This window comes from Crocuta crocuta, unplaced genomic scaffold, assembly GCF_008692635.1.
Source record: "Crocuta crocuta isolate KB4526 unplaced genomic scaffold, BGI_CrCroc_1.0 scaffold102, whole genome shotgun sequence".
NCBI lineage: Eukaryota > Metazoa > Chordata > Mammalia > Carnivora > Hyaenidae > Crocuta > Crocuta crocuta.
Window position 1 is genome coordinate 12,534,031 of NW_027530019.1, and position 14,257 is coordinate 12,548,287.

Sequence of the window (14,257 nt, forward strand, 5' to 3'; positions counted from 1 at the left end):
AAGCTCCACATATTTGGGAGTTTTCCAGTTTTCTTCCTGTAATTGATTTCTAGTTTTATACCACTACGGTCAGAAAAGATACGTGATATGATTTCAGTGTTTTGACATGTATTAAGACTTGCTTTTGGGGGTGCCTGGTTAGCTTAGTTGATTAAGCGTCTAACTCTTTTTTTTTTTTTTAATGTTTTATTTATTTCTGAGAGAGAGAGAGAGAGACAGCGTGAGCAGGGAAGGGTCAGAGAGAGAGGGAGACACAGAATCTGAAACAGGCTCCGGGCTCTGAGCTAGCTGTCAGCACAGAGCCCGACGTGGGGCTCGAACCCACGAACCGTGAGATCGTGACCTGAGCCGAAGTCAGACACTTAACCGACTGAGCCACCCAGGCACCCCTTAAGCGTCTAACTCTTGATGTCGGCTCAGGTCAGGATCTCATGGTTAATGAGTTCAAGCCCCGAGTTGAGCTCTGAGCTTTGAGCACGGAGGATTCTCTCTCCCTCTCTCTTTGCCCTTTCCCTTTCTTTCTCTCTCTCTCTCTGTCAAGATAAATAAACTTAAAAAAAAAAAAAAGACTTATTTTTTCCTAACATGTGGTCTATCCTGGAGAATGTTCAATGTGTCCTTGAGAAAAATGTACATTCTCTTGCTTTTGGATGGAATATTCTTTCTTTTTCTTTAAAGAAATTTTTTTTGGTCTTTATTTTATTTTGAGAGAGACAGAGAGCAAGCGGGAGAGGGGCAGAGAGAGAGATTCTGCTTCACAGAATCTGAAGCAGGCCCCAGGCTGCTGTGAGCTGTCAGCACAAAGCTCAACGCAGGGCTCAAACCCAAGGACTGTGAGATCATGACCTGAGCCAAAGTCCATGAGCCAAAGTTGGACACTCAACCAACGGAGCCACCGAGGTGCCCCTGGATGGAATGTTCTGTATATGTCTGTTAAGTCCATCTGGTCTAATGCACAGTTTAAGGCTAATGTTTCCTTATTGATTTTTTCTCTGGATGATATGTTTTGGCCATTGATGAAAGTGGGGTATTAAAGACTCCTACTGTCATTATATTGCTGTCTATTTCTCCCTTTAGGTTTATATATTTAGGTGCTCCTTTGTTGGGTATAGAATATTTACAAATATGTCCTCTCGATGGATTGACTCTTTTATCATTATATAATGACCATTGCCTCTTCTTATTACAATCTTTCTCTTGAAGTCTGTTTTGTCTTAGTATAGCTACCTCAGCTTTTTTTGGCTATTTGTGGGAAATAACTTTTTCCATCCCTTTACTTCCAGTCTATGTGTGTCCTTTCCTCTGAAATGAGTCTCTTGTAGGTAGCATATAGATGAGTCTTGTTTTTTTTTAAATNATTTGTGCAGGCAAGCAAGGGAGAGGGGCAGAGGGGGGAGAGAATCTCAAGCAGACCCACGCTCAGCACAGAGCCCAGCATGCGGCTCATTCCCACGACCCTGGGATCATGACCTGAGCCAAAATCAGGAGTCAGACACTCAGCTGACTGAGCCACCCAGGAACCCCAGGGATATTTTTATATTTTCATCTGGTGAGCATGAGCTCCCCACTTGGCCTTTTCTGACACTACCCTGGTGAAGGTTTGAGGTGTTTTGTTACAGGTGGCAAGGGGAGAAGTCTAGCCTCCCCATATGGCCCTTGGTAGCAGGGGTGGGGTGAGGGCCACGTTTTTCCTATGGTGTTTGGGCTGGAGTAGAACAGTTATTGTCTATAATAATAATTGCATGCTTTTTCATTGAATGGATTTTCAGTATCATAATTATCCCTAATTATGTCACAGTTTCCTCATGTTTAAAATGTGGATTATAATAATAATATAATAATAACATTCATAGGGATGTTTTAAGGGTTAAATAAGTTATTATATGTAAAGCACTTCAGACACAGCTTGTCACACAGAAGGCAGTATGTAAGTGCTAGCTACTCTTGTTTTGGAATGTAAATGATTTCTGACTTTCTCTAATATAATATAAATAATGTTGTAAGTGAATACCACTTTTTATAAATATTGAATGAATTTCTAAATATTTCTGCAGACAGACTCTTAGTAGAGGCCTTGCTTGATCAAAGGGTCTGCACTTTTTACAGCCTCCTGATAGGCAGGGCCAGATTACTTTCCAGAGTCATCAGGTCGATTTACGTGTTCACCACAAAGCCACCAACATTAAATGCCATTGTTTTCTTATTTGTTGTCAATTGATAGGACTGAAATTTTTGAATTTTGAAAAGGACTTAATTTTTGTGTGTGAGGATGAATGTTTTTCATGTTATTAATCGTTTCTATTCTATGCATTATCTCTTCATGTTTTTTCTTTATCGTGGTTTCTTCTGTTGGGTGTTTTCTCTGCATGAGTTCTTTAGATAGTGTTATCTCTCATATTTATACATGTCTGTTATATCATTGTGTTATCTGTCATATTTCATGCAAATACTTCCCTTAGTTTTCATTGCCCCGTCTATTAATTTTGTCTATGATTTTTAACTTAAAGACATCAAAAATTTTTTTCATTATAAATTTATTCATTCTATGCAGGCACACATGTGGTTTCTTCCCTTGCTTTAATACTTGGGATTTCTTCCCAATCCCACAGGCAGATTAATTGTCCCATCATTTCCTTTCTTTTAGGTTGCTTTAGTTTTATTTTTTGTCTTTTATTTAGTGTTTTGTTTTATTTAGTGTTTTGATCTATTTGGAGTTATTTTGGTATATGGCTTGAGATGAAGATTTAACTTTTTCTTCACTCAGTATAATACATTATAATAATAGTTTTTACTACATGTTGAGTTTTTACATTTATTAGTGTTTGTTTCTTGGCCAGCCTTATATGTTCCACTAATCTTGCTTTTGTGTGTTTTATGATACACTTTCATAGCTGTTAGAGAATGTCCAGGTTTAAATTCTCTGGGCTTGGAGATCAGCAAAACCTCCTCAGTCATTCATCTTTGAGAGAGGTTCACCACCCTTGAACTCAGCAGACTCTTCAAACCTGGCGCTGCTTGGACACGCAGTGGTGTTTTCCCTTCTAATTGCTCTATCTCTTTTTTATGAATCACACTAACTTTCTTATACTTTCAGTATCATCCCTGATGATTACTTTATCATTCTTCAACCTTTGTTTTTGCCTCTTCTTGGCCCAGTGGGCATTTCTTTGCCTTATATGTGTGTCGTCATTCCCCAGCATTTCTTCATCCCAGGTCTGTGCATTAAAACCTGTTTGTATGAATTTTTCTTTTCCTACTCTTCTTTCATTACCTTTCTTTGGTCGAAGTTTCATTTTTGTTTTTGTTTTTCTTTTCAGATTTTATTTTTGAGCAATGTACACCTAATGTGGAGCTTGAACCCACAACCTGGAGATCAGGAGTTGCATGTTCCACTGAGTGAGCCAGCCAAGCACCCCTGGTTGAAGTGTTTTAAAACCCAAAATATGCTTTGACAAAAACATTATTTTTTTCCATGCTTTTTGCAACCATGACTCTTTTTTCTTTTCTTTTTTTTTTTTAATGTTTTATTTATTTCTAGGAGAGAGAGAGAGACAGCGTGAACAGGGGAGGGTCAGAGAGAGAGGGAGATACAGACTCTGAAACAGGCTCCAGGCTCTGAGCTGGCAGTCAGCACAGAGCCCGACACGGGGCTCGAACCCACGAACCGCGAGATCATGACCTAAGCGTAAGTCGGATGCTCAACCGACTAAGCCACCCAGGCGCCCCTTAAATTTTATTTTTAAATAATCTCCACACCCAACATGGGGCTCAAACTCCCAACTCTAAGATCAAGAGTTACATGTTCTACTGACTGAGCCCGCCAAGTGGCCCTAAAGCAAAACTCTTGTATTTCTCCTGTAAGCTGACCTGGAGCTCTAAGAGAAGACAGGTTCTTTCACACCCTCTGTCTTGAATGTCCTTTCCAGCTCTCTGCTCACAGAATTGCTTACCTTTCAGATCCAGCTCAGATATTGCCTTCTCTGAGAAGCTTGCAGAGCTAAAATTAGTCACTCCTTTCTCTGTGCTTCCATTATTATTTTTTAGTTTTTTTTTTTCTTTTCTTTTCTTTATTTTAGAGAGAGAGAGATTGAGAGAGAGAGGGAGTAGAGGGTAGAGGGAGAAAGAGAGACAGTCCCAAGAAGGTTCCATGCTCAGGGCAGAGCCCAATGTGGGGCTTTATCCCATGACCCTGGAATCATCACCTGAGCTGAAATCAAGAGTCAGATGCTCGGAGCGCCTGGGAGGCTCAGTCAGCTAAGCGCCTGACTTCAGTTCAGGTCATGATCTCACAGTTCGTGGGTTTGAGCCCCGTGTCGGGCTCTGTGCTGACTGTCAGCTCAGAGGCCTGGAGCCTGTTTCGGATTCTGTATCTCCCTCTCTTTCTGACCCTCCCCTGCTCATGCTGTCTCTCTCTCTCTCTCTCAGAAATAAATAAAACATTAAGAAAAAAGAATTTAAAAAAAAGAGTCAGATGCTCAATCAACTGAGCTACCCAGGCACCCCTTTTTTAATTATTTTATTTCATGTTAAATGTACTCTTTAATCCTGTTCCCCTATTTTCCCCAACCCCACCTACCTCCCTCTGGTAACCATCATTTTGTTCTCTATATTAAGAGTTTGTTTCTTGGTTTGTCTCTCTTTTGGTTTGCTCATTTTTTTTTCTTTGCTCATTTGTTTTGTTTCTTAAATCCCATGTATGAATGAAATCATATGGTATTTGTCTTCTCTGACTGACTTATTTCCCTCAGCATTATACTGTCTTGCTCTATCCTTGTTGCAAATGGCAAGATTTCATTCTTCTTTGTGGCTGGAAAATATTCCATTTTATCTTATGTATGACATCCTCTTTATCCATTCATCAGTTGATGGATACTTGAGCTGCTTCCATAGTTTGGCTAGTGTAGATAATGCTGCAATAAACATAGGGGTGCATGTATCCCTTTGAATTAGTGTTTTTGTATTTTGGGGGCAAATATCCAGTAGTGGGATTCCTAGATTGTAGTGTTGTTCTATTTTTAATTTTTGAGGACATTTCAGTGGCTGCACCAATATGCATTCCACCTTTTTATCCACATCCTCACCAACACTTGTTTCTTGAGGGTTTTTTTGTTTTTGTTTTGTTTTTTAAGTGAGCCCTATGCCCCATGTAGGGCTTAGGCTCATGACCCTGAGATCAAGAGTTGCAGGCTTTACAGACTGAGCCAGCCAGGTGCCCCTGTTTTTTGTGTTTTTTTTTATTTTAACCATTCTGACAGGTGTGAGGTGATAGCTCATTGTAGTTTTGATTTGAATTTCCCTGATGGTGAGTGACATTGAGCATCTTTTCATGTGTCTATTGACCATCTGAATGTCTTCTTTGGAGAAATGTCTGTTCATGTCTTCTGCCCCCCCCCCCTTTTTTTTAGTGTTTATTTTTGAGAGAGAGCACAAGCAGGGGAGGGTCAGAGAGAGAGGGAGACAGAATCTGAAGCAGGGGCCCAGGCTCTGAGCTGTCAGCACAGAGCCTGACGCGGGGCTCGAACTCACAAACCACGAGATCGTGACCTGAGCCAAAGTCAGGCACTCAACTGACTAAGCCACACACGTGCCCCATCTTCTGCCCATTTTTTTAATTGGAATATTTATTTTTTGAATGTTGAGTTTTAGAAGCTGCTTATGTATTTTGGATACTAACCCTTTATTGGATATGTCATTTGCAAATATTTTCTCCCATTCAGTAGTTTGCCTTTTTAGTTTTATTGTCTCCTTCACTGTGTAGAAGCTTTTTATTTTGATGTAGTTGCCATAGTTTATTTTTGCTTTATTTCCTTTGCCTTAGGAGACCTATCTAGAAAAATATTCCTATGGTCAGGGTCCAAGAGATTATTGCCTTCAGGGATTTTTCTCTTCAAGGATTTTTATGATTTCAGGTCTCACATGTAGGTTTTTAATTCATTTTGAGTTTATTTTTGGATATAGTGAAAAAAAGTGGTCCAATTTCATTCTTTTACATGTGGCTGTCCATTTGTTGAAGAGATTATCTTTTTCCCCGTTGTATATTCATTCCTCCTTTGTCAAAGATTAACTGACCATGTAATTGTGGGTTTATTTCTGGGTTTCTATTATCATGGACCACTTTTAACGGCAGCACACACAATAATGTAGCTCATTGTTTTCATGGCCATCTTCCTTGCTAAAAACTGTCCTTCCTCTGCAGTGTCCAAGAAATACCTGATTCTTCTCTAGATCCCCAACTCCAGCTCAGCCTGTTTATCCCTAGATATTCCATCAGTGGAGCGAGGAGGTGGGTAGATTCAGTGCTGTGCTGAAGGGCTCTCAGAGCTCTCCTCCTACTGTTAGATATCCCTCCTTGGGAATGAATAACCAGCCTGATATCCTGCTAATATCTAGCCAGTGCATGAGTCTGTTAATTTTTTTCCTATAGGATCTTGAAATATAGAGTGATTAGCCCCTTACACCTTTAAATGATGGTTTGGAAATTGAGGTCCAGGGCAGACCTTGAGAGAGTAGGGTGTCCAGGACACATCAATTTGGTTATGACAGTTGTATTTAATTGTAGATACTAGGAATGTGGAGCTGGAAGTGTGGGGGTAAGATGGGGTCCATGCAGATGAGGAGTGAGGTAACCTAGGTCTAGTTATACTGTTACTTCAAAAAAAAAAAATCTGATGAGGGGCACCTGGGTGGCTCAGTTGGTTAAGGGTCCGACTTCGGCTCAGGTCATTATCTCACAGTTCGTGGGTTCGAGCCCCGCATCGGGTTCTGTGCTGACAGCTCAGGGCCTAGAGCCTGCTTCAGATCCTGTGCCTCCCTCTCTCTCTGCCCCTTCCCTGCTCATGCTTGCTCTCTCTCTCTGTCTCTCAAAATAAATAAACGTTAAAAAAAAATCTTACTGGGGCGCCTGGGTGGCTTAGTTGGTTAAGCGTCCAACTTTCGCTCAGGTCATGATCTCGTGGTTCGTGNCAAATGGGCCAAAAAAATTTTTTTTTAATAAATTAATAAAAAAAATCTGATGAGACTGTTATGGATATTTGTCAAAGGGACACATTCTGGAAAGAGAATTGATGAAGAAGCAAATTAATGTATTAGATTAATTTCTCATTATTACATAATTAATTTTTTGTTTGAATAATTTGTTTCCCTATTTTGTAAAAAAAAGATTTTTGTTTTTTGGTTTGTTTTTGTGTCCTGTTTTTTATGGTTTTGCAGCAGAATGCCCAGCATGAAACATAATTGGAAATATTCAGCTGTGCAAAAAGGAATAGTGCTTAAAGTACAAATGGAGACATGATTCATTGAAAATAAATATTTAAACACAAGTCAGGTCCCACAAGCACCTGAACTGTAAGGCCTGTGTGGTAAAAACCCCCAGTCTTCTGATAAAGAACTTCCAAAATGAATTATAAAACACAAAACAGTACTTAATGTCATTCCCTTACAATACAATCCATAAAGCATTCTCTCAAAGAAAGAAAGAAAGAAAGAGAAGAATGTACTACCACCCAGGCTTCCCCATACTCCTTTTATCTTTCTTATGGTCCTTCTTGCCTCTCTCCCTTTTACTATCCCTTTCAGATTTACAAAAATGAACATATAATACTTTTAAAGAGCCTTACGATACAAAGGAAACCATCTTTGACAAAATGCCCAGACACTGGTAGGCCACACCCCTCATTCTGGTCCAGAAGAAGTGGCATTCTGAGGCCAGGCAGCTTTCACGTTGAGATGACAGACACCCTCTTCTCCCTGCCTCTTCCTTTCACCCATCTCAGGGAGAGAGGAGGGGTAGAGAGACAGAAACCAAACCCGGAAGACTCATATTTGTTGGCATGATCAAGGAGGAAGCTTTAAAAGGCTGCCCCCCGCCCTCCCCGCTTGGATGGCTGAGTCGGTTAAGCGTCCAACTTTGGCTCAGGTCATGATATCGCGGTTCGTGGGTTCGAGCCCTGCATCCGGCTCTGTGCTGACTGCCAGCTCAGAGCCTGGGGCCTATTTCAGATTCTGTGTCTCCGTCTCTCTCTGACCCTCCCCTGCTCTCTCTCGTGCTCTCGCTCTCTCTCTCTCTCAGAAATAAATAAAAACATTAAAAAAATATATTTAAAAGGCTACCCTTGGATTACCATTGGAACTGTAAAGAGGGCTGGGGAGGTGAGGAAAGAACATTTGTCTTTTGGCTTTCTCTTTATATATTTTGTATTGTTTTACTTATTGGAGAAAAAATAACATATAGAGGACCCTAAAACATAAAGAATACATATTAAAGGCTTAGTTTTAAATAAAAAAGAAATGAGGCTGGGGCACAATGGAGGAGGCAAAAGAAAGAGGGAGAAAAGACCGATGATAAGGGACTGAAAGAGTAAAGATGATGTTTCAAATGTAAAACTGTATGTAAAACTATCAGCTTTCATTAGTAATTTTTAAGTGAAAACAGAGCTAGATTTTATTGTAATTAAAAATGTTTTTAATGTTTATTCATTTTTGAAAGAGAGAGACAGAGTGTGAGCAGGGGAGAGGAAGAGAGAGAGGGAGACAACAGAATTCAAAGCAGGTTCCAGGCTCTGAGCTGGATGTATATTCTGTTTGCCGGGCTCAGCCAGGAGAGCCAGGGGAGAGAGCCTGATGGATGGACTTGGTCGACCTGGCTGTGAAGGTGCAGTGCCAGCGACAGCCCAGCAGATGGCAGCACACCCCAGACGTCCGAGGCTAGGTTGCTTCCCGCCCTCGTTGGCCCTAGAGTGGTGCACCTGTCCACACGCCCTCTCTTGGCGGTGCTGGCTGCGTGCCTCTGAGGGTCCTTATTTAGCGACTTTGGGTAGAAGTATTTATTGGTTTCCTCTGAGAAGCCTAGAAAGCCAGTCTGCTTAGCTGCTTGAGGAAGTTCTGGGTCCAGAGGCTCCTCCTCGCCGGTTTGAATGGCAGGTAAAGTGTGCAGACAAGTGAGGGCAGGGCACATTCTGGGGTTTTGTGCTCTGTCTTTCCTTAAAATAGCTGAGTGGGTTGGAGCGCCTGGGTGTGGGTAATATGCAAATCATTATGTTGTACCCCTGAAAGGAATACACTGTTAGATGTCAATTTATCCCTACCCCAAAAAAGATTTTCAAGGTATAGTGCCGGAAAAAAAAACAAGACTTAGAGCAGTATATATAATATGACCACTTTGGTATTTAAAATAAACAATAATGGAGTGCACGGGTGGCTCACTTGGTTACTGGAGGGGTTGTTGGGGGGGATGCGCTAAATGGGTGAGGGGCATTAAGGAATCTACACCTGAAATCATAGTTGCACCATGTGCTAACTAACTTGGATGTAAATTAAAAAAGGAAACAAAAAAATAAGATAAAATAATTAAAATAGAAAAAAAAACCTTTGATGACTAAATTTTCTTTCAGAAAGGGTGCCCCAGTTAACATGCCCATGAAGGGTGTGTGAGTGCCTTTTTCCAGGTGGCTGTAGAGAAATCTGCCTGTCAGGGGCCCTTTTACATCATCTGCCTCATCCACGGCACATCTCCTCGGGTGGAGGAGAAACAGTGTGGGGACGAGCAGCCTTTCTTTTAGTGATGGGGAGTACTCTTGGGTTCCTTTATTGCTTTAGTGAGATTTTCTTGCCCGTCTGGGGTGTGAGAGGGAATAACCACATCTTCTGACTCTTCCAGGTGAAGAAGGCATATAGGCAGAAGGCCCTCTCCTGCCATCCAGACAAAAATCCTGATAATCCCAGAGCAGGTGAGACTCTCCTACACATGGGGAGGTGAGACCCGCTCGCCTGGGGATGGCGGCCTCCCGGTCTCTGCTTCCATGTGACTGCTGTGCTGACGCACACAGCCCCGGGCCTGCACTTCACGTGTGAGGGGTATGTGGTCAGTTGTCTGTACACCCACCTTTCCTGGCTGGTCGTCATCTGTGGATGTCGGCCTTCCTGCCAGCGTGTGGCTTCTTTGAGGTGCTTTTTCGAGGGAGCACACCATATCAAGCCTGACTTCCTTTGTCTCCTCTCTTTTTTGACCCGTATTTTTAGCCGAGCTCTTCCACCAGCTTTCTCAGGCCTTGGAGGTACTGACGGATTCTGCAGCCAGGGTAAGCTCATCCTCCACTATTTGAACTGTCTCCCGTGGTTAGAGACCGCTGTGGCACTTCAGCCCAGTCCCCTATGTTCCGCCATGCAGCACAGGCCTAGCTGCCCCAGCCCGGAGGTCTGGTCACCAGGCTGCCTCCCAACGGCTCCGGGGCTACATGGCAGGGCTGGGAAGATGGCTGCACTCCATGCCTGTCCTCCAGCTGACTGCTCCTTGGTGTTCTTTCTCCTGCCAGGCTGCGTATGACAAAGTCAGGAAAGCCAGGAAGCAGGCAGCAGAGAGAACACAGAAACTTGATGAGAGAAGAAAGAAAGTGAAGCTTGGTAGGTGACATTGTGGTGCTGGGTGGCCTGTGGTTTCCCTGGGCCATTTTCATGCAGCCCCCTCACTTTTCTTCCTGGAGCTGCACCTCAGAGCTTTTTGGCACTAGCTCTGGGCAGAACCCTGCTGTCAGGGGTGGGACCTGAAGGTCACTCTTAGGAATACCAACAGTGGCTAGATTTACTACTAGCTAGCATTGTGACAGATGCTTTACAGCCTCCTTTAATTATCTAAGGAAGTGAGTATTACTAAACCCAGTTTTTATAGACAAAGAAGCTAAGGCACCAAAAGGATGAGAACTTGCCGGAGCTGGGAATTAAACCCACACAGTATGAGTAAAGTCTTGTTCTTGTTCAGGATGCCATCCTCGATCTTTTGATTCATCCCAGCCTCACATCTGCACAGAGCTTTCACTCTGAGGAGTCCCCTCAGAAGGATCCAAATAGGTCCAGGCATTTTTTTTATAGCTTTATTACAGTGTATTTTGAATATCATAACATCTACCCATTTCAAGTGTATAATTCAGTGATTTTTAGGAAATTTACCAAATGGTGCACCTATACCTGTAAATCAATTTTAGAACATTTTTATCACTGCAGTAAGATTGTTCTAGGCAGTCCTGGGGCACCTGGGTGGCTCAGTCAGTTAAACGTCTGACTTCGGCCTCAGGTCCTGATCTCATGGTTTGTGGGTTCGAGCCCCAGGTCAGGCTCTGTGCTGACAGTTCAGAGTCTGGAGCCTGCTTTGGATTCCGTGTCTCCCTCTCTCTCTGTGCCCATGCTTGTGCTCTCTTTCTCTCTCTCAAAAATAAATAAACATTAAAAATTTTTTTTATTTAAAAAAAAGATTCTTCTAGGGAGTCTTAACCTGATTTTTCTCCCCTTCTTCTTGCCTAGTTGATATCCATAGATTTAATATGCATATATACCGTCCCAGTACATCCCTCTTTCTATCAAAAACAAACAAAAAACCCTGGAGATTCTAGGTACATATAGTACCAAGAGAAGAAAGCAGTGAGTCCCAGGGCTGAGAGGAGGGTTTGTCACAGCAGCTGGCCTGTCATAAGGCCACAAGCTGGTTTCTCTTGGAAGGCAGTAAGGGCTCCAGGACACGGGGTGATGTCCTCACACAGAATCTGCCATCCCTGTAGAAACTGCCATAGTCGGGTCCAACGTGTAGTTTGGTAAATGTGAGCTAAGAGGGAGGTATAAGAGGCAGTGGGCACTCGAGCTCTGTGATGGAAGAAGCATCAATGCCAAGGTCAAGGTCAGGCTGTTGTGCCAAACCACAGGGACAGGCCAGCAGCTCCACCCTTGGCATCCCTGCCACATGGCCCTGGGCTGCTGACATAAGCACCCACCCACACCCTGTTCACTGTTTGGAGAACCAGCTTGGTCAGCATGAGCTGCTGATTTAACTCTTCCAGACCCCGGCCACTCAGCCGGAACCTATACTTCTTCCACACTATGACTTTTCTCAATGAAGATTAACTTGAGAGCACATGGGCATGGAGGGAGGGGTCAGAGGTACTGTATGGTTTCATCCTGCGTGAGGCTTTGGGCTGGCTGAAGCCATGTAGAACTGCTTAGACCAGACATTGGGTCACTCAACTCTTGTGCCTAGACCTGGAGGCCCGGGAACGGCAGGCCCAGGCCCATGGCAGTGAGGAGGAGGAGGAGAGCCGGAGCACCAGGACGCTAGAGCAGGAGGTGAGCATCCAGGCGTGCTGGTCTAAAGCCATCTGCCGGAGAAGGAGGAGGGTGAGCCTAGGTGGCTGTCGTGGCTGTCTTCTGTGGGATCTGGGTAATCTGTCCAACCCGCAGGTTGCTGAGCCCTAGCTTGCAGGTGGAGCCTCCCAGGGACCTTCACAAGGTGAGCCAATCTGGAACTGGATCTGCACAGAATTGTCACTCCCCCCAACCCCGCTCTGCAGATCGAGCGCCTTCGGGAAGAGGGTTCCCGGCAGCTGGAGGAACAGCAGAGGCTGATCCGGGAGCAGATACGCCAGGAACGGGAGCAGAGGTTGAGAGGTAGGTGTCCATCACTCCCACCCACTGCCCCTCGGAGGCAGCTCCAAAGGCCCAGAGAGGTCATGCTGGCTACTTGGTGGAGGTGCTGTGGAGACTTCCACCTTCTCGGAACCCCAGGGGCACCTGACTCAGACATATGCCACCTGTTCCTTCTTCCTACCACTTCTCTGGGGCCTATTTGTTTTTCATTCACCCTGAGAGGTCCTGTCCCTGTTTGTGTTAGTCCTAAGCAGAGCTGGCTCTATTTGGAGATCAGTAGGGGAAAGGCTCTGGATACTTTGTTTCAGTAGAACTGTGGGGTTGGAGCCACTGCCTCATGCCCTTGGAAAGCATTCAGAACCCTTGTTAGCAGGGTGATACTCACAGCCTTGAGCAGGCAGCTGGAGGTGGCGGCTCCTCGGGATGGGAGTGGGATTGCCCCTATACCTTCCCCACCGGGCTCCTCAGCAGGGCAGGCCAGATCTGCCTTTGGTCAGGAGTGCCCTTTCCTAGGCCCTTCAAGCACTGGACTGTGTCTCCTTTAGAGAACTTTGTGCTCCCTCCTATTCTAACTTGCTAATTTTCCCAAATTTTCTAGGAAAGGTAGAAAATCCTGAAGGCAGAGGAACCCCCAAGCTAAAGGTGAGCCCTGCGGGATCCACGGGCCCCCTGACACCACCTCTTGTCAGCAAGAACAGATGCCTCCGGTGGCCCAGGGGGTTCTAGCGGGGACACTGGGTCTCTGGGAGCCAGTGCCACCACCCACTCCTTCCATGCTCTCACTGCCTGGGATATGAATGGCCTCTCTGAGCTTGCCACGAAGGCTACTCTTAGCACTGGCAGTTGCCAGGCAGCACTCCTCAGAAGCCCTGGAAAGAGAGAGTCTCATAGGCCTAGATGTGTGTCTGTCTGGGTGAGCTGGCCTCCCTGCCTGTCCGAATTCACGAGGAACGCATCTTTAGCAGGGGGGCTCCCTAGATTACAAGTACCTGGAAGACCATGAGGGTGTCAGACTGTAAAGCTCAGGTGTGGGGCTGGGACTGTTTAGGCCAAAGTCAGAGTTTAATGGTGACACCCACTGCCATCCTTTCAGCTAAAATGGAAGTGCAAAAAGGAAGATGAGTCAAAAGGCGGCTACTCCAGAGATGTCCTCCTACAGCTTTTCCAGAAGGTCTGCCCTGCCTCCTTCCCTCTTTCCCATCATCTCCATCTGTATCTCAGCCTAAACCCTGGATCTGCAGGCCTAAACTCGCCTAACATCTCTACCAGCCTTTTTTTCTGTCTCACAGACCATATAGCGGCCTAGAGGCTTTCCCCAGCTACCTGTGTTGCCGTGTGCCCTCCCTCCTGGTCCCACCTTCCCTACCCAGACTAGCCCTTGTCGTCTTGAGTATGTGGGGAGAGACGAGGTGGGCAGGTTGCACAGAAGCCCCGTCCCCTTCCCCACCTGTGGTCCCCGAGGCAGCTTTGCAGCTCTGCCAGTCTGAGTTCTCAGTCCTTTGCTCAGGTTTCCTTTGCTATCCTTCTTCACCCTGGCAAAGATATCCTTTCTTTCCCATCTCTGATCCCTCTCTGGGAACTTAGCAACAAAGCATTATCCTCCAGCCAAAAATGCCCCAGAAGGCCTCAGGGCAAACTCAGGCTTGTCTTGCTCCTTGCCTTGCTTACTGGGACCCCCCCTGTCCTCACAGTATGGAGAGGTGCTCAACCTGGTGCTTTCCACCAAGAAGGCCGGCACCGCCGTGGTGGAGTTTGCGACCGTCAAGGCTGCGGTGAGTGCCGTGTGAAACTTTGGGGGGCCTCTGGTGGCCCCACCACTCGAGTATGGATCCACTACTGTGGGCCCTCTGAG

At 44.9% G+C, this 14,257-nt stretch overlaps 1 protein-coding gene across 2 annotated transcripts in view; it reads left to right on the top strand.

The window, feature by feature from the left end:
* DNAJC17 (DnaJ heat shock protein family (Hsp40) member C17) overlaps positions 1-14,257 on the top strand; it is a 40,055-nt gene that overhangs the window by 19,893 nt on the left and 5,905 nt on the right. Inside the window, exons 2-9 of one of the 2 annotated variants that reach the window (XM_077764672.1) lie at positions 9,656-9,725; positions 10,018-10,076; positions 10,311-10,398; positions 12,020-12,105; positions 12,330-12,426; positions 13,004-13,047; positions 13,499-13,576; positions 14,097-14,177. In XM_077764672.1, coding sequence (XP_077620798.1) covers positions 9,656-9,725; positions 10,018-10,076; positions 10,311-10,398; positions 12,020-12,105; positions 12,330-12,426; positions 13,004-13,047; positions 13,499-13,576; positions 14,097-14,177 — 603 coding nt within the window. The remainder of the gene's footprint in view (positions 1-9,655; positions 9,726-10,017; positions 10,077-10,310; positions 10,399-12,019; positions 12,106-12,329; positions 12,427-13,003; positions 13,048-13,498; positions 13,577-14,096; positions 14,178-14,257) is intronic. The other variant, XM_077764673.1, reaches the window with a different exon arrangement.